Genomic DNA, 20,029 nt, shown 5'->3' on the forward strand with positions numbered 1-20,029 from the left:
ATCCTTTGGTCTTTATCTTTTGAACATAGTTTATAGACAAAACTACGTAAATTCTATCTCTATTTTCTTTTATTTTCGCTATTGTCTTTATTTTTTTTGTTTAATTCTCTTTTATTTCACAGATGTATTTACTAAGGGTCTATCGTCTACTCATTTCCTTCATTTGAAATCCAAGTTGATGGTGAGCTCGATCTCCCCACATCACCTTGCGGGGGGATGTCAAGAGTGCAACAACTTATGAGAGAACGCATGCAGCAGCTCCAACAAAAGACAAAAATTAGCTACAAACTGATTTGTAATAATTAGATACAAACGAGTCTAATAAAATTACATGTGTCCCTTAGCATGTGAGAAACACATTTTTTTTTTTAATAGCGTTAATAAGAAAACATGTGTTTCTCACATGCTTTGAGAACACATGTCACTTTATTAAACTAGTTTGTAGCTAATTTTTGTCCATCCAACAGCCAAGTCTGTCGCCACAAATTCAGCAATCAAAGGTCTTGGAACAACAGCCAAACCAGCAATTGAAGATTAAGCAGTATCCAGTCTAGCAAGTCACGATTCTGCAGCATCAGAAAAGGAATTCATTGCAAAAGGATTCTCATTCAGTGCACTGAGAAAAAGGAACTCAGCTCTAAAAGGAAACATGATCATAATTCAAATATACAATTCATTTGATAAGGAAAAATCTTGTCAATATTTTTTGTAATTGACAATTCCACATTTTGTGGAATTGTCCTGCTGTATTAGGCATTCTGGTTTAATGAATTGACAAACAGGGTTCCTTTTGTTATTCAAATTCTTTCACATCCAACGGTCATGTGCAACCGAAAAAACAGATTGAACTCTTAATTAATGAATAGGATAAATCAATGTAACAAATTCACTGCTTAAAACATGAACCCCAAGTGAACCCACGAGAGCTCTGACATGATTTGTACAGCTCGTATTCTCACTCAAACTATGGATGTTTAGTATATGTGGGGGGCGCTGGTACAAATATTTGGCATATGATGGATTATAAAATTCAGTGAAAGTTGAAAATAAGAAGGATAATTTTAAGTACTGCTAATTGATGTTGTAGATGTGCTGATCCAATTTAGAGCAGAATCCGGAGAAAGTGGCGGCGGATCCTTCTTCAACAACCCAACATCATCTGCTGCTATGTCCATCTCCTCTGCCTCGTCTTTAGTGTAGTCCTTATTTTGTATATCCTGTAGTGCTTCCAGTACTTCTGCCATAGATGGTCTCAGGTCTTTATCATGTTGCAAACACTGAAATGCCAACTCCGCCACTGCAGTTATCATTCTTTGTACCGTGTAGTCTGATTTAAATCCAAGAGATTGGTCTACAAGCTCGTGCAATGTGTGGTTTTGAATCTTGTTGATAGCCATGTTAGACAGATTGATTTCGTGTCGATGCCTTGTGATGTCGACGGCAGGCATGGATGATATAAGCTCGATCAAGACTACCCCAAAGCTAAAGACATCGCTCTTGCCAGTAAGCTGGTAGCATTCGTGATACTCTGGATCGACATAACCAGGAGTCCCTTGTGGAGCAGTTGAAACGTGAGTGACGTCTGTTGGAAAAAGGCGAGACAGTCCAAAATCTGCGACTTTCACACAAAAATTGTCGTCAAGAAGAATGTTGTTTGTTTTCACATCACGGTGGATAGTATCAGAAGCATGGAGATATGTCAAAGCACTTGCGGTCTCTAAGGCAATCTTCATTCGAGTTGGCCAGGGCAGTGCACCAGGTTTTGCGTATTCTCCATGAATATGATCAGCAACGGTGCCATTGGGAACGTATTCATAAACCAGCACAAGTTCACGGCTGTGGCGGGAGGTGCACCCATAAAGTGAGACGAGGTTTTGGTGGCGTAAGCGAGTAAGGATCGCAATTTCATTCATGAATTGCTCGACTCTCCTGCAGTTGTTTTCATACAAGCGCTTGACTGCAACTTGACGCCCATCTTGAAGTTTGCCTGGTGAAGAAATATAAGAAGAAAGAAACCTTTGTTAGTACATAAATTAAAACAAGAAAACTAAGTGCTCTTAAAGCGCGTTACACACTCGCTTTCTTTAAGTTATTTGTTCCCACGATCAATTGGTGTGTACTGGGTTGTAGCAAACACTTCTCCAGGATACAATGGAGCTCAAAAAACCTCTGAAGTTTGATTGCGTTTTGCACAAAATCAAACCAAACCAGATCACTCTCAGAGTTTATTCTCTAGTAAGGAGAAAAACATTAATAAATGGTGTGGCTATTTGTGTTTGTTTTCTTGCTCTTACCATAGTATACGATGCCAAAGCCTCCCTCTCCAAGTTCTTTGCCTGAATCAAAATTGTTAGTGGCTTTTTCAAGTTCAGTGTAGCTGAAGAGAGGAACTCCAAAGTAGTTACTAACACCCCTTTCAGGATCCGTCACAGAAGAAGGATAAGAAGAGATGCTTCGGGAGACATAGGATGAGGGAGCATATTTTTTCTTGTTGCGGCGTTGATAGATAAAGAAGATGATGAGCATTATAGCCACAGTTCCAATAGAAGCGCAAACACCTGGGTAAAAGGGATAGTGGCAACATGTTGAAATTAATGGTCCCAGTTCAGAAACGTTGTAAAAACTGCACAGAAAGGGCAAAAAGTACGAAAATAGATATATTACCTATAATAGTCTTCAATTTCCAGTTTGCTTTACCTATAAGCAATGAAAGAAATGAAGTGTCAGAACACTAATATCATCAATATAAATATAACAACTCGTATATATTACTATAGCCAAAACCTGCCCATATTCTTTTCCTAATTAACTGCTTAATTCAGAAGTTTCAAATGTAAGATGTGCTGCAATTGAACTTACAGGAAAAGAAAAGAAGCTTGATGCCAAGAAGGAAGATAAATTGTAAGGTTATTGAATATAGTACAGTGGCATTAAGTATAAGACAGGTAGCATAGATTTTTATAATCTTAAGGAAATGCAGAACTTGACCATGAAAAATTTCATAAGATTCATTTGGGATAAATGTTGTTTGGCTCATTGTTTACAAGTTTTAATTGTTGGTTCCTGGCTTCAGGTGAGAACAAAAGCCGAAGTCATACGATTTTTTATTTCAAGCATTGGCTATGAAACAGGAAGAACATTGGACTAACATCTGGCGGCAAACAGAAACGAGCCCACAAAGAAAAATAAGCGATTCTTGTTTAGTCGTGGACTTAATGCTCCAGATTAATAGTCTTCCAAGCTGAAATATTATCTTTCCAGAGAAGTGACTTAACTGGCACACATTGACTTGACTGAACGCAGATGAGACTTAAACTAAGAACAGATTTTAAAAGACCAAGAAAAAAAGAAAAAAACAGAGCACGCAGAATCAAGGATAAAACGAAACCAGTCAGCCAATCAAAAATTCAGATCTCAAAGAACTAATTCAAGAAACCATTCATGTATAATTCATTGAGAGCCTTTGAGTAATTCAAAATTGATTTAAAAGCTGAAAGATCTTCTCAGTCTCAGACGGTAGCCCGATTAAAAACTGCTAAGATTGAATTTTCTATCATAAAAAAGCCATGGAGAAAATTGTGCTCACTATAGTTTGCCTATAAATTATGCCCAGAAAGAAAAAGAAGGAAAATCTGAAGAAACTCTTTAATGATGATAAGGAAATTTCCTACAGAGTTACCATCATGGCAGGTTTTGTGATGATCCCCGTCTAGGCAAAAACAAACAAATTCACTATTATCAAATCCACAGCGTCCACCACTGTTCTCACAATTGCTGCAATTAGGCGCACTCCAAGTCAACAAGAAACCCATCTTCAAAATTTCAGTATAATTCATGTGGAACAAGCTTGTCCAGTTGTCACCAATAAGCATATCCACGGGAACATTAACCAAAGATTGGCAGGTTTTTTCCAACTGATATGCTTCCTCATGGAAAACAGCGAAAGAATGAAGGTTATCTTTGCTAGCGCAGGCTACTTCATACGTGGGGTATGCAGGCACTGATGTGCAGTTGTAGAAGAAGGACAAATCACTATGATACAAAGTAAAAGTAAGATTAAATGGGGTTCGATCAAGGTTAACGTTATGCAAAGGAGTAGGGCAAGCGTCCTTATAGACGGCGGCATTTGCCACAAGAAGTGATTGGTTTGAGTGAAAGATATCTTTAATGATATATTCATCATTGGAAATTTCGAGAACTGGGTTTTGCTCGTTGCAGGTAATACCAAAGTTGGGGTAGCCACAGAAAGGTTGCTGTTCATCCTGTATCCAAAAGGGGTAGCTTATGTTTGGGCCATTTCCACAAGCACGAGGCGTGCAGGCTTGGAATTTTTGGTTAAGGGATAGAGTGAGGTTGGCTAAGTTGGTGAAGATGAATATGATGAACAAAATGAATATATGGAAAGGTTTTTGGGACGTGAAGAAGTTTTGGGTTTCCATGGGGAGAAAGGAAGGAGGAAGAAAGGTGTTGAATTGGGTGGAAGCATTATTTGGAGGAAAATTCCAAGTAGTAGGTATAATATAGTATTACAATTGTGTTTTGTTTTTGGTTTGTTATTGGTTTGGAGTTTGACAAAGAAAAGGGAAAAGACAAACAAAGGTTCAAGCAACCACAAAAGATATGTATGTTCCTTCAACAACCCCCGAAGTGGTCCTCAGTCAAGGTTATAATAGTCAATGACAAAAATGCATTATTTATTTGAACAATTTTACTGTATTATTTGGAAAGGAATTCGTTTAATATTTGGGTCAATTTCTGAACTCAGAAGAAACCTATATATATATATATATATATATATATATATATATATATATCTTAATAAGTTGTAATTTTCCATCTATATGTTGACAATTTTGGAATCCATGGTCAGAGAGTCGGAAGGAAAGTTGGACAAAAACTTGGCCAAACAATTGAAGACACATCGTCCTAGTAATGATGACATTTGATATAGTAGACATGAATGCGTTTGGCACTACCGTTTAGCAAATTAAAAATGCAATTTTAAACAAAATTTCAAAAGAAATATTGTTTGAAAGTGCCTTTTTTAAAAAATCTTTTTAAAATTCGAAAACGAAAAAAAAATATGTTAAATCGCAAGTAAGAAAAAAGGTTCTTAAAAATGCACGATTATAAAGATTAAACTGTAATTTTGTCAAACATTCAAATATATTTTAATAAAAAAATACGTTTTCATTATTTTTAAATCGCACTTGTCCTCTAAAGGACTCAAAAGTAGGCAAACGGGCATGTTATTGGAAAATAAATTAAAGGGGAATCTCTTAAAGTAAAAGACAAACGGGCGTACCAAACACATGAATGAAGCATGGAGGCAATCATCATATTGTACAAATATATTTTGCTAAAATATAAAGTTTTAATCCCCTGACTAAGTTAGTATTTTGGTAAAAAAATAATTTAAATACTCGAGATTTATCTATTATATTTCTCCTCATTCAGCAAAAAGAAGCTAAAATATAAAGGGAAAAAAAAAATTATAAATCTAAGAAAGTTTTGAGGGGGCCATGACCCTCCAAGGCCAAGCTTGAGCAGGTTTGAGCGATCGAAACCACCTAAACCGAAAGGAGCGGATGATATTTGGTGAAGCTTTCCGTTATTGAATACTTGAATGGAAGGCAGAGAAATAAAAAAGAGATTATTCAACGTTATGCCCTTATTTTTCTAACTTAATTCGCTATATCTAAAGCGAGTGGTTGACCCAACCTAAGATTTTTATTTTTTTTTTATTTTTTTTATTTTTATATATCAGATGATAGCTTGACAAAGTTGCATTATTGATTTTACACTAAGAATAAAAATTTAAACCCACAATACATTAATTATATATTTTTAGTATTATAAATAATCAAAATTATATTTTCTTTTTTTTATTTTGGTGGGGGGGGGGGGGGGGGGGAGAGGATGCGGAACGACACCGGTGAAAGAGATGAGAAAATGGGTTGAAATGGCTGAATATTTCGTGCTTCAACTTTTTATAGTCTAATTTGACATGAGTGTGATCATAATAGCATCTGTTTGTTGGGAACTAATAACAGGACGAGCCTAGATGGCGGGAAACTGCATGTGTTCCCTCAAGCTGATTGAGCTATAGCCTCACCGAATACACTAGCAACACCCAAGCCAGTGGTATGAAAATAATTGAAACGTTTCCCATTTCGAGATTCGACCTTAGAACCTTCCACCCACCAAACTATTACGAGTTAGCATGAATATTCCCACTAGACCAGGTGTTAATACTTTGGAAGAAGAGATTTGTGTTTGTTGATTGTGAGATAGTGGTTTAGGGTCAATATTTTGTTCTGCAGAAGTTTGTTTGCTGCAGAATGCTAGTAGCACATTGTTGTTTTTAGTGGAAAGGGGGGAAATTGTTGTTTATACTCACCTACGTAGTTGGTGTGTAGTGGAGTGAATTGTATTGGTTTTTGTAAGATAGTCAAGCCCCTAAGGGGATGTTTGGATGCATGATTCTACTCTTTTTTTTTCTTAAGCTGAGAAATTTCCTTCATCTCAAACGCGTATAAATTTCTGGCGACCTGGTAAATGTGGGTGACTTTCTGGGACATGTTCTCACACAAGGCTTGGCTTGGACAGTCCCAATTAATGGTGACTTTCTCTCTTTTGACAGTTGACGAGTAGTTAAGGTATTGGCGTGCACCTATGTAAGGCTGTAAGAAATTTCTTGATCATGACCTGCAGACAACTATATACTATGACCCAGTCAATTGGTATAATATTTTTATGGTTCCAAATTCCTCCCAAAAACTTTCATCTTTTGGTAGTGATTCAGTGCAACCTGCAAGTGAACTCATGAAACTCATAAGGGTAAGAGAAGAGAAGCAGCAACTCGATCGATATCTGGTGTTTGTGATCAATCGCCTTCAATATTATAGCATAAAACTCTAAGAACAGAGTTCTTTTTATTTTATTTTATTTTATAGGGGGTATTATCGATAAAATTGCCCAGGGGAAAAAATAACTCCAACAGTATCAACTGCTAGATTTCGTCAGAAATTAGATGAAAAGAGATCGAAATGAACTGACCGGGCCAATCGTCTCAGACTTTTCAGATGGGTGATTTCAATCTTAGCTGTATTTTTGAAGTTTTGTATTGGTATGACTACTAGAAACAAAAGGATCCAGGCCCTTTGGCCTGCCAAATTGACCAACAAACCATAGCTATGGTAGGCGATTGTTAATTAACTGTTCAGAGTGCCAAATTAAAAAGAAGTTGATTGTACCACTTTGTGGCCTATAGCTAAGAGCATGAGCCAATTAAGAACAATACCGGCGAAAAGCCTAATCCAAGAAAGTGAGAAGAGAAGAAAGCATGCATACCAGACTTTGGACATTTATAAGATTGCACATGGTCACTGCAATAGCAGACAAACTGCTGCGTGGCGTTAGAACCGCATACCCCATCAGATGCCTCACACGCCTTACAGGAACTCGCCAAATATGCATCGCTGTATTCCACCTCAAAACCTTGATCCATTGCTTGTTGAAGCACTTCCTCCGGAGCTTCACCCTGAGGGTCTTCAAGAAGATCTGTAGAACTAGTCCGGAGAATCGGAACCTTGATACTGTGGTTGCATTTCTCTACAAGTTGTTGAAGATCATGAATGCCGAAGGGGTATAATTCGTCTATGACGTAAGCATTAATTTTCCCATCACTATCTCCAACGCAATTAAATCTATTTGGGGCTGGAGGTATGGTCTCTTGAAGGGGGCAGCCGTAGAGTAACGTTATGTTTTGAACGGTTGAAGCGTAATCAAACAACGTGTGATTCAAGGTGGTACTTTGGAACACTGGAGGTGCATGTGGAGGAGGAGGACAAGGACCATCCAAGAGGTCCAACCTTGCAATTGTGAAGGTTCGAGTAGATTTGTTGATGTTTAGCACGCGGAATTCTAGTTCTTCAATTCTGAGAACTGGGTAGTCATTGTTGCGGCAGCTGAGATTGTACCCATGCTGACCGCAATATTCAGGTCGGTTGTCTCCCCAGAAAGGGTACGTAATATTGTTGAGCCTTCCACAGTTATAGGTAAGGTTGCACACCACAAAAGGTTGTTCATCTTCGTCGCAGTAAGATGGCGGTAGTATTGTTAAGAAGGAGAGGATGATGATGGAAGAAAGAGAGAGATGGACATGATCCATTGTTTCAAAAATGACAGAGAAAAATGAATGAATGATAAAGTGAGAGATGGGTTTTGTAAAGTAGAAGGGAGCATATTGTTGAATATTGGAGAGAGGTGGAATGTGAAATAGATTGCATGTTTGAATTGTCGTATCAGAGAGAGAGAAGACGTGACGCGCGTGGCTATTGAATCCGTACGTTAGAAACTTTGGTTGAAGTCAAGCTGGCGGGCGATGGCGGAGGTGAGGCTACGAAAGCACCATGGAGTTTCCTATTTTCCAATTCCACAAATAAAGATCGACAATTAAATTTCGCTGCATGTTCAACTTGTATAAATTATAATGAAAGGCATATAAATATTCTTTCTTTTTCTTTTTTTTTTTGTTGCTTTCTTTTCAAACTTCAGAGATTGATAAACTTAATTAGTCTCATAAAAACAATTCGAAGCAAAAGCCTAGAAACCCTTAATTTACCAAATGATTTCTCCAGAACTATATTTCTTCTTGAAACCAACTTATTTTCAATGATCATCGAAGTGATATTTTATGGCTTTTAAAAAAAAAAATAAATAAATAAAAATGATAATAAAACAAAATTTTCTAATCGGAATGAAATCAGATTTCAACCAAATTTCTTAAAGTGCTCTTATTTATACAAATAAATATCTCCAAATACCATTTTTTTTTCTAATTAACCACCAAAAATAAAAAACATTTTTCATCGATATCATGAGAATGGTTGAGGATTATCTCCTGAGAACATCATAACATAGACTTTTCATCGATATTTTGCTCTGTCCAATCTCTTTTTTTTTTTTTTTTTGAGAAAGCTCTGTCCAATCTCACCCCTCTAATTTTAATTAAACTTTTAGGGTCAGTTTGATAACATTTTTAAGCACTATATATGTTCACTTCTCAACCTCTAAATTTTTTTTTTTTTTTTTTCAAAATCAGACGTGTATGTTTTCATCGCTAACACACTTTTCAAATAAAATACAAATCTCCGATCTTTTAAAAACTTAAAAACTCAAAACATTTTGAAAAAAATAAAATAAAAATTATTCTAAATATACCATCTATCAAAGAATGGGCTGGGGGCACCATCTAGCAACTATGTACCCAAAGTCCCCAATGCAATTAATTCAGTGGCATTTATTTATAATTGCTATTATATATATTTTTCTTTCTAATTAAAAAGACAGGAGGGTGCAACTAGATTAGCTGATCTTAACTTATTGTGACTATGGTAACACTTGTCGCCCGTTGGACACCGTTTAAAAACAGCTTAGACGATAAAAATCGTAAGCGATCCTTCAAGATCAATTGAGGCATAACTTAACACTAGCCCAATCATTAAATCTAGCAACACCCAAGCCAATGAACAAGTCAAATAGTTCCAAACTCTTTCCATATATTGCAAGATTGGAACTTAAAACCTAACCATGCACTAAGACAGTCCAAAATTCCACTATACCGAACCCTCGGTGGTAATTGCCTTCAAGTTCTTGAACAAAAGTAATTACGATCTTGATTATAGAACCGACAAAGGTTATAGGAGTACTCGAACAATTAATAAAACCATGGAACATAGAAAAATTACTTTCAACCTAGTAATCGCTTTCGTCACGTGGGTTCGAGTCTATGAGATTAGGCATAATGGTTATGACCTAATATTCTATATATATATATATATTTCGTTCTTAGTAGAGACTGCATACGTAGCCTTAGAAAAAGTAACAAATTAAAAAAGAAGCTCCAGAAATTAAAACCCTTGAAGATACTGGTTTAATAATAATGAAGGGATGAAGGCATTGGTCTTAATTAGCTAGGTAGAAGGGCAAGTCTAGAAATCAAGGAGCGAGTTTATATATATAAAGAATAAAGTTTTTCTTTAAATTAGGTTAGAAATTTTTTTTAATCTAATTTATTGAATTGATGTGTCTAATTTTAGACACACATGTTAACTTATTAGACTAATTTAAAGAAATTTAAAGAAAACTTTATGAAGGGTATTTTTATGAAAATTGTTTTAACTTTATGAAGGGTATTTTTGTTATCGAGGGGACATTGACATTGTTTTGGTAGTTTAATTAGGGAAAAAAAAAAAACACAATTGGTAGTTTGGAAGGGACATTGACAATAAAGTGATAGTTTGAGGGGGGTATGTATACTTTTCCCGATTAACAAATACACTTCTTAAAATGCATCTAAACTGTTGGCCTTTCAAGAAAGCCAAACTCCCTTTTAAAAACAACTACTTAATTGGATATATACTTGCTTACTTCTTTAAATAAGTGCAGAAAACTCAACTTCCATGGCCTTAATATAAATAGTTCCATGACCTTATCACATAGTTTTCGAACTATCAGTAATAATGGATATAGAAAAAACATATGCAAAAGTTAAAGCTTTCCATAGCAATAAAAATAAAGAAGAAATATATGCAGATGTCAAAACAAGGAAGCAAAACAAAACAAAAGTACTAGAGAAAAAGAAATTAAAATATATGATGAAGTGAAAACAAGCAAGCAAATTAAAACAAACGACTGTGGAGAAACTGCGGGCGGCATTAACCAGGGATCTTATGCCAAGAATCAAATGTCTTGGCAATGGCCCCCAGTGAATACTAGCCTACCTAATACCACTAGGAGGAAGAGACATGAAAAGAATTAAATAAGTAAACAAAATATCTATGGGCTTGTTGTACGTACGTGCCAACAAAAATCCACCATATATATGAATATCCAAGGCAACTTGAAATCTAGGATAAGGATCTTTTTTAATTCTTAAGAATATATGGAAGGAGCTGAGCCTGTAATGCTCAAACTTAAAACAATTTATTTTAAATGAACGGTCAAGATTATGCCATATTATCTATTTTTAGGAAAAAAATAAATGAAAGGGTTTCTTCAACCTATCAGTCTATTACCCCCTCCCACAAGAGTTTTTGAGTGGTCGACAACCCCATGCCAAGCTCGTTATAAGATGATAGATCACCCATCAAAAGTTTTGAAGGGGTGACCTTGGCTTGCTTGGGATAGTTGACCCCTTCCTACAACCTTTTTTATTTTCGTGTCTAGCAACCTTACGAGATTTTTGAGGTGGTCATGCTACCAACAAAAGCTTTTAAGGGTGTTTGGCCACCCCTTCAAGAGTTTTGAGAGTGTTGCAGGCTTGCAGCTACCTTCAAAAACTTTGAAGGTAGTCGGCCATGTTTAAAATACTTTTAGTAATGGTGCCACACAAAGAAAAGGGGAGTTATGGGGTGAGTAGCCAATTGCCCTCAAGATGAAGGCATGCAATTACTAAAATCTTAACCATATATTTGAAGTAAACGGTCAAAATTATGCTGCGTCATCCATTGAAAATTAAAAATATTTTTCAAAAGAGGCTTATTTGGTCAATCCTCCCAAGGGTGTCGTCGGCCACGGTCGAACCACCTTCCTTAAAATGTCTTGAAAGACTGGTCGGAACACCCATTTTAAGGGTGATTGCTTGGGCTTCTTCCTCGAAATTTTTATTTTGGACTCCAAATGAATAATACGTCATAACTATTACCGTTCATTAAAATGAATTTTTTGAAGTTCCAACCCCTACAATTTTAACAATTACAGAAAATCCTAAATCCGTGAACAATTCATGTGGCATAATGCACGTGGATCCCACATGAGAACAGGCAGGTCATGTAATCGTAGCATCGAATTTCTTAACAATTCATGTGGACCATAATTAACGTGTGCCTAACATGAGATTAGGCAGATCATGTAATCATATCAACGAAAAAACACTTGTCAGAGCAATAGAGAGCATACCTTTGCAGCGTTCACCACTGATGCTGCCATCCTCGCAAAAGCACAAGAACTTGGCGTTCTCGCGTGTACTGTTGTACCCACAATACCCACCGGAGCTCTCACAGGTACCGCACTCCTGAAGCGGCTTCCAATTAAGCCCAAACCCATTTTTTATGGCCCCAATAAACCCCCCAGTCAGATTGCCAAGATCGATCTCCGTCCTCATCACAGTCGCCACCACTTTCTCCTTGCAAATACTTGACCATTCAAACCCCGCCGTCGTCTCTTCCCCTTCCACAAAAACAAAAGACCGGTTCCCATCATATGATTCTCCCAAGCACTCTATGTAAGGCACCTCCGGCACGAGTTTTGTGTGGGAGGAACTGCAGTTAAAGTAAAAACTGAGGTGCAGATCCCCACCGGAAAAGTTCAATGGCAGCGTGCCGAGAGTAACGTTGTGAAGCACCCTCGGACACGGTTGGATAGCGGCGTCGATGTCAACGAGGGTGAGGGTGTATTGAGTATAATTTATTTCCTCTACGTAGTATGTATCGTTGGGCAAAGTAAGTCTAGGTTTCTGGTCGGCCGACAGGCACGTGAGACCGAAGCCCTTGTAGCCACAATATGATTCATCGGAGGTGGCGTTATCAACTTGCAGCCAAAAGGGGTACCCGATCAGAACGTCGCCGCAATGATGCATGGCGCATAGTGGTGAGAAAGAAGTAGAATTGGTGGCTAAGAAGTTGAGGAAGAAGAAGAGGGAGAGAATAAGGAGGAGCAAGCTTAGAGGCTGTGACATTGTTAAATGTTTGAAACGATGATACACAAATTGAAGTTGGTAAACTTATATATATATATATATATAAGCTTGTGTTGGAATTGCGGAATGGTCCCTTTCTTTTATGCTATTTACTATTTAGACCTCAACCCCTATCAGATGAACCTGAGTTTGTGTGTATTTGCTCTCCAGTAAGATTCTTTATTAAAAAAAGGTTAATTCCGTACATGGAGCAAAGTTAATTTGCAGTATTATATCTCCAAAAAAAAAAAAATTAATGGCGGCGAGACAAACAAAAATGATAAAAATACCTTAAATTTTATTATAAAAATGATACATTTTTTGTGATACACATATTATTTAATTGATAAATTATTCCATTTCTATTGTAATTGTGTTTATCATATTTTTAGTTATGCCCATTATAATAATTTTTGGACTTGGCCGCTGAATTTATCGAACTATTAAAGGAGAAAAAACAAAATTAGTCCATTTAGTTTACTTAATTTACAATTAACTCTATGTTGTATCAAAATGATCTCAAAGATTTATGGGGTAAGCCGGAAAAATAAATACTAGCTTCATCCAATCAAACTCTGTTAAAACACTTAATTTATGGATTAATTTCGTTAGTGCGTCACATCAGCGTCAATAAAATGACATGTGTCACTCTTAATAAAAAAAAAACTAAAAAACTTAAAGAAATTAAAAACTTCAAAAATTAAATTATTTTTTAATTAAAAAAAAAAAACAAAGGAAAGGGGTGGGGTGGGGAGGCTCGGCAAAAACCCCTTGGTTGGGGGTGGCTGTGGATGGCCCACGAGCTACCTGCAGTTAGAGGTGAAAATACAGGCGCATAATAACTACACTATCCGCATTTTTCCTTTATATATAATTAAATTGGATTTCACTGTTAGGAAATTTTTCTAATTTGTTATGATTTAATTATCTTATATGTTCTTTATTTATTATTATAAGGATAGCGGATAATAATTGTAATAACAACACGGATGTTAATAGCAACCGCATTATGCTAATGCGGATATATAAAAGTGATAACAACAATTTCTGTATCTATATCTGTATTTTTACCCTTACACGCAACCCATAGAAAAGTCCGAACGCTACTTCAACCCATAGGTGTGGCGCCTTTGAGGTGGCCTGTAAGCCACACCAGAGGTGACCGTAGCGCATTAACATAATTGGCGACTGGCATTGGTGTTACACACTAACAAAATTCATCAAGTATTTTAAAAGAATTTTAATATAGTGAGTAAATTTTTTATTTTTTATTTCATATTACAAAAAAAGGCCTATGAATTGATTTTAATACTACAAAAACTTAGTTGTACATCAAGTAAACCACCGACCTAATTCTATATATTTTCCAACATTTAAAGCACTTAATCTAGGGGCTGAGTCGTTGCATGTGCTTAAGAGAGATTTATATTATCTATATAAAAAAAGAAAAAAAGAAGAAGAGAGATTTATATTTGATTTATATTGTTAGAAAAAGTTTATGAAATTTAAATGGTCAGCAACTCGGTCTGGACCAAAAAAGTATTTTGGTCCTATACGTAGGAAAGGAATCTTTTATGAATAGTAGACGCGCTTTGCTTTGGATTGAAAGAGTTTTTCAACAAAAAAAATAGTCCACTTGTATACTTTTATTTTAATAAACCCTTCGTCAAGTTTAAATTTTTAGAGGCACGCTTTGGTTTGTTTGGATTTATAATTTTAAAAAGTACGATTTAAAAATAACAATTTTAAAATATGCGATTTGAAAAAATTATTTTTAAAACGCTGCAAAATCGTAATTTAGATTTTAAAACATAGGTTTACTTTTAAAATTGTGCGTTTTTAAAAAAAAAAACATATCCTTAGCTGTGATTTGAAATAACAGTTTTCTGCATTTTTAAATCGTAATTTTTTTAAAAAATGCAATTTTCAAACGATTCATTTTCTGCGATATGATTTAAAATTACACTTTTTGTCTTCAAAATTATAATTTTAAACGCACCCTTATTATGTAAATTAGGCAGTGGCTTAAACCTCAAATAACAATAGAATAATTAAGTTATTTTTACATAATTTTTTTTAGGGTTTCCATTATGAACAAAAGATTAATCAATATTTCTGCACAATGTTCCAAGAAGGTTCTTCAGAGGAGCAAAGAGACCTTTGTATACTTGGAACTCATTGCGGAGTCCACCGAAGAAAGCGCGTCTGAGCTGAGCAATATATTAAACTTAAACGAGGTCTCTCACATAATTATTAAACTTCAAAAAAAAAAATAAAAATAAAAAAATAATGGCAATAAAATATAAGGAGACGTGTGGCATGGGCATTCCTTCGATTTTCGTAATCCTCAATCAAACTTTAAGAATTTCGTTACTTGTTTTTGTTAGTGTGTTTCTGGGGAAGGTAGAAAGGAAGTGGAATTGACCAGAAAGAATTGGGCCGATGGGTTGTTACCTTTGTGACTCAATCACGGAGCCATAATCCATTTAATCTTATATTCGATGAATTGAGTTTAATTTTATATTCGACGGGATGTTTAGTTTTAATACTAAATAATATAAATCTCTGATAAAATTTAATTTTGAAAAATAAGTTTATATATGCATGATTAAAATTTTAGTTAAGGCATTTAAGATATTCGTAACAATTAAACTATTTTAACTTTATTTGCACAATTTTTATTTTTTATTTTTTGAACTTCTTATCTCGATTTAATAAATCTTAAATTATTTGGAGGAAGTTTCTTTGCAATGAAACTTTAAAGGTCGGATAAATTCGATACCTTTTTATTATTATTATTATTATTTTATTTTGTAAGCTCATCGGAATTCGGAACAAAAACCAGAGAAAAACAACAAAAGACCTTAGCCAAACCAGGGGCTAAGAGCACTTGTAGTGAGCTCACCAAAGTTTAGTCAGATTTTGGCTAAAAAATGCACTTAAGTTATTTTAGCTACTCACTTTTTAAAGACATCAAATATCAAACTCTCTAAATATTCTCTATTTCAAATAAATACTATTTTTTTTATTGATTTTAAAACAACCACTTCCAACCACTTTTAACTACCATGAAACCAAAATTTATTAAAATTTCAATGTCCATACAGCTCCAACGTCCAACGCCCATACATGCTCCAACGTCATTTTGTGAATTAATTACAATTGATGAATATAGCTCCAATGCTCATATAAGCTTCAACGCTCATTTTGCTCTTAAAGACAATTAATTATCCGTACAAAAACCAACACCATTTTATGCTAAGAATTAATGAAAGTAGTTGGATGTTTGGCTCTTAATGACAATTAATGAGCTCAAAAATGAAAAACCAAAGCCCATACATGGATAGAAGTAATGGAAGCCCAAGGATGCTTTAATACCAACGTTCATACATGATAAGAAGTAATGGAAGTGGTTGGATGTTTGGCTCTGAATGACAATTAATGAATTAAAAAATGAAAAACCAAAGCCCATACATGCAAAGAAGTTATGGAAGTCTCTGGATGCTTTAATAGCAACGTCCATACATGATAAGAAGTAATGGAAGTCCTGGATGCTTCAACACCAACGCCCATAAGAATTAATTGAAGTGGTTGGAACTACAATTAATTGAAGTAATGGAAGTCCTGGATGCTGCACACTTCATCACGAAGTTCCGCCTGTCCTTGAGTGTATAGATGCAACACATGCCCTATCAACAAGTCATGTGGTCAAAATGAAAGGTGAATCCTAATACATAAATTTTGTCCTTCACGATATGCGGATTTCGTAGTCAAATATGATAAGGAAAAAAAGAAGAAGAAAAAAGAAACACAAATATCAGAAATCTCCAGTCTTCTGCAAGTGATTCCAATGGTCCCGACCATTTTTGGATTTGCTGCAAGAAAAATCATAGGTTAGCCAACAAGCAAGGAGTCAAAGATACCCCCCATATAGGACATATTTGACCTATCCACCAGTGATGAAAACCTCTAGACACTTGAGTCCAAACCACTTTGAAGAAAAGACCAGTTCACCATCATAAAGATTTTTCAAGTGTCATCTGATGATAAGTATTATGTAATCTTTTTAGGGCTAAAACTCTGCAGAAACCCCCATTTCATTCCTCTCCTATTTGATCTTATTGGTGCTGGCCATGGACTGCAAGTAAAGAGAAATGTATATAAATGAAGGAAAGAAGAAAAAAGACAATAACTCATGCATAAACTACCAGAAGTCACCCCATAAAGCAAATTATATGTAGAAAATCAGTCCATGCTGCAGAAAAACCAGAAAGCCTAGACTACTACCCAAGCTATAAATGCTACACCGGATCTCCTTCCAATTACATCAGCAGCTTAAAAATAACACCGAAGCTTGTATCAAATGGCTCTCGCTTCTCATCCTTCTGCTCTAAGTGCTCTTTTTTGCATTTGGAGGATCTCTCAGCCCATGAAATCAATCAAACAAATTGACCTGCATCCTGCTATGGCCCACATGATAAAATGAGAAAGGATAAAGAGAATGGTATGGATTTGACATCCCCCTTACCAAAGCAGGATTTTATTAGCAATCTGAAAGTGTACTTGCGGCAGTAGCACAACCAGGCTAAAAGTTGATGTGCACTAGTTGATATGAACATTCAATTTGTAATGGGTTGATGGCTGATGTACAAGAATTAAATAGTTTCTCAACACAAGCATAGAGTGAAATCCAAGCACAACAGGTTGCAGACAAAAAACAGCAGATCCTTGGAAGACAATATTTTCATTATCAAAAAGACTGTTTTTTGGCCTTCAGCATAAGAGAACACCAAGTTACTTACAAGGGCTACAAGATACACAAGCGGCTAGAGGCAAAATAAAACATCAAGATCCACCTATGCAGAGCATCATGACTTTCAGTAGCTACAAAATTAAGCCTCTAGGGCGCACTAGCAAAATAGAATAGAACTTAAACTAAAACTAGTGCCTTCAAAAGAGATGAAAAAATCTCATATCATTTTTCTCCTATCTCTAAATCATTCACTTCCCTTCTAAAAAAATGTAAGCTTCCAAAATTGCAACAGATATTGATAAACATCCACCATCAGCCATGAACAAAATAAATCACACTTAAGTTTACTAGATTCAAAATAAAGTCAAGGCCAAAATTTGTAAAAAAGATAAAGGTTGGCAATGATATCTCCATAAATGATATCTCTATATTGATAAATGCTTTTATCTACGTTACAAATGATAAATAAACTTCATTAAGGATATGAATTAGGTTATGTACTAAACAAACAGATATTAAAGCTATGAAATTGTACATATCATTTATAATTGTATATAATAGGCAAGAAGAGATGGTATATATAGTTAAGTACTTAAAACTCCATTGAGAAGGTGGGTGGGGTTACATATGATGGGTCAAGGACTCACATGCGACAGGAACTCAGAGAGCTCAAGAAAAAGAAAAAGAAAAAGAATAGGCTCAGAGGTGTTAGAGTGAATACCACAGCTGCCCTTGCAGCTGTCAAACATGCAGTACATTCAGCCCTTGCAGCTGTCAAGCATGCAACCGATTCACCCTTGCAGCTGTCAAATATGTGATCCCAATTACCAAATGGAGAACACGTTGCTGTCAATCATCCAGGAAGGAAAGGATTACTACAATCAAGGACAACAGAGATCATTCAGACTATTATGTTGCTGTCCAAGATATGATGCGTCTCAACTCACCAAATATAGACTCTGCTACTGTCAACCATGCAAGAAAGGAATGTCCAATAGAGAAGATCACACATATAGAAAGAATTAACTAGGAGATATTTTATAATTAACAATTCCATGATATGTGGAATTGTCTTGCTGTACACAGTAACTCTCCTTTACTGCTCTATCTTGTCCATCACGAATGGTCCTTTGTATAAATTGCTATGTACACTTTGTGATTATCATATACTATAATCCCTCTCTTTATTCAATACTTTTTCAAGAGGGATGTTTGTCATCTCTCTCTCTCTCTCTCTCTCTCTCTCTCTCTCTCTCTCATGTATATATATACAAGCAAGCAAGGAAGGTAGGTCTGCGAAAAATGTATATATAGAGAGAATTGAAGAGATTGACGTTTGGGAAATGATAAAGGGAAGTTCCACTGCCTAGACAGGAAGGTGATTGCAGAAAAGTGAAGGGTGGTGGGCTATGGCACACTTCTAAACCCATGTTCGGTTTTTGAAATTCGGTGCCCTTGTAGATTGCCTTTTGTCGGGCAGAAATAGAGAAAATAAAAAAACAAAAAAAAACAATAGGTGGTGGTATCTCCAAAAGCTGCTGCTCATCAAAGCAGAATGTTGGCAGAATGGATGAATGGGTTTGATTGCTCTTTTCATCATCAGTTTTGCGGTTACATTGATTGACACAATAAACATGTTTTTAAGCACACCACATTCACCAAATTGGCAGAGACACAGAGAGTAGCAACACCAACGAAGACACCATTGCTTTTCGTCTATTTGCACCCATTCTCGCCCTATACCTCTGTTCCCCAACCACAACATTCCAATGAAACAAATGTATCCAAGAAACCTATAACCAAAACCCAGTAAATCATTTGTAACCCCTTCAACCACAAGGTTTCTGTTGGTGGGTTTACAATTAACTAAAAATTATCACACTACTCAGCCACAGACAAGAGGAAGAGAGATTCAAAACCCACACACTAAAATCAAAATATGAGATTCAAAATCAAAACCCATAAACCAAATCAAACCAAACCCATAAAAGCAAAACAAACCTGGGATTCAAAAGCTTGCAGAGGTGATTTGTGAGAAAAGGTGCGAAGGAGCTCCAATTTTCGCTTCAGGAGATCGAGAACGCGGGAAGGGTAATAAACAAATGAAAAGTAAGAAGAGACGAGAGGAAATTGGCTCAGCAGAACAGATGAGCCAAATCGGCACTCACCAAATTTCCTGTAGCAGAGACGAGTTCGTTGCAGACACAATTTTGATGAAACTCGTCTGATTTTGGTGATTTCGTCTCTTTGGTGAGTTCACTACAAGTGCTCTAACCTTTGAACTCCTCATGGACATCAAACTTCAAATTAAATCACAACTAATTTAATCAAGTTGCATAATATATTATACAAGTGGAGTGTGTCTGCCACGTTCCTTTAATTATTTGAAGTCTTTGACCGTTACTTTCTTCATTAGTCCTGTCTTTTCTATTTCTTTTTTTTTTATAAGGTAAATTGCATCATTGGTCCCTGTGGTTGACTCTAATTGTAAATCACTCCATGTAGTAACAAAATTAAATGGGGGATCCCTCTGG

The 20,029-nt window shown here is 35.8% G+C and overlaps 1 protein-coding gene and 1 long non-coding RNA gene across 7 annotated transcripts; both read right to left on the reverse strand.

Annotated features, from left to right (window-relative positions):
• Positions 1-762: 762 nt before the first annotated feature.
• On the reverse strand, positions 763-12,778 carry LOC133865930 (LEAF RUST 10 DISEASE-RESISTANCE LOCUS RECEPTOR-LIKE PROTEIN KINASE-like 1.2). 3 transcript variants are annotated; one of them, XM_062302454.1, is made up of 5 exons: positions 11,965-12,094; positions 7,354-8,424; positions 2,665-2,697; positions 2,295-2,558; positions 763-1,987 (listed from the first exon to the last, which is right to left on the reverse strand). In XM_062302454.1, the coding sequence occupies exons 2-5, from the start codon at positions 8,171-8,173 to the stop codon at positions 1,062-1,064; spliced, it is 2,043 nt and encodes a 680-aa protein (XP_062158438.1). In that variant the 5' UTR covers positions 8,174-8,424; positions 11,965-12,094; the 3' UTR covers positions 763-1,061. The 3 variants fall into 3 exon arrangements, with proteins under 3 accessions (XP_062158438.1, XP_062158439.1, XP_062158440.1); XM_062302455.1 differs by lacking the exon at positions 7,354-8,424 and having other exon boundaries at positions 11,965-12,778; XM_062302456.1 differs by lacking the exons at positions 7,354-8,424; positions 11,965-12,094 and adding an exon at positions 3,680-4,555.
• A 3,310-nt stretch (positions 12,779-16,088) lies between these two features.
• On the reverse strand, positions 16,089-19,763 carry LOC133865934 (uncharacterized). 4 transcript variants are annotated; one of them, XR_009899842.1, is made up of 3 exons: positions 19,497-19,763; positions 17,030-17,202; positions 16,089-16,880 (listed from the first exon to the last, which is right to left on the reverse strand). It is a non-coding gene; the product is annotated as an uncharacterized LOC133865934 (long non-coding RNA). The 4 variants fall into 4 exon arrangements; XR_009899843.1 differs by lacking the exon at positions 17,030-17,202 and adding an exon at positions 18,217-18,341; XR_009899841.1 differs by lacking the exon at positions 17,030-17,202 and adding an exon at positions 18,217-18,370.
• Positions 19,764-20,029: the final 266 nt, after the last annotated feature.

This window comes from Alnus glutinosa, chromosome 4, assembly GCF_958979055.1.
Source record: "Alnus glutinosa chromosome 4, dhAlnGlut1.1, whole genome shotgun sequence".
Lineage (NCBI taxonomy): Eukaryota > Viridiplantae > Streptophyta > Magnoliopsida > Fagales > Betulaceae > Alnus > Alnus glutinosa.

Coding starts and splice junctions, on each gene's coding strand:
- LOC133865930 (XM_062302454.1), bottom strand. CDS start 8,173: ATGGATCATGTCCATCTCTCTCTTTCTTCCATCATCATCCTCTCCTTC. Junction 2,559..2,664: donor GAAATTGAAGACTATTATAG/GTAATATATCTA, acceptor CCTTTTACCCAG/GTGTTTGCGCTTCTATTGGA. Junction 1,988..2,294: donor CTTTGGCATCGTATACTATG/GTAAGAGCAAGA, acceptor TTTCTTCACCAG/GCAAACTTCAAGATGGGCGT.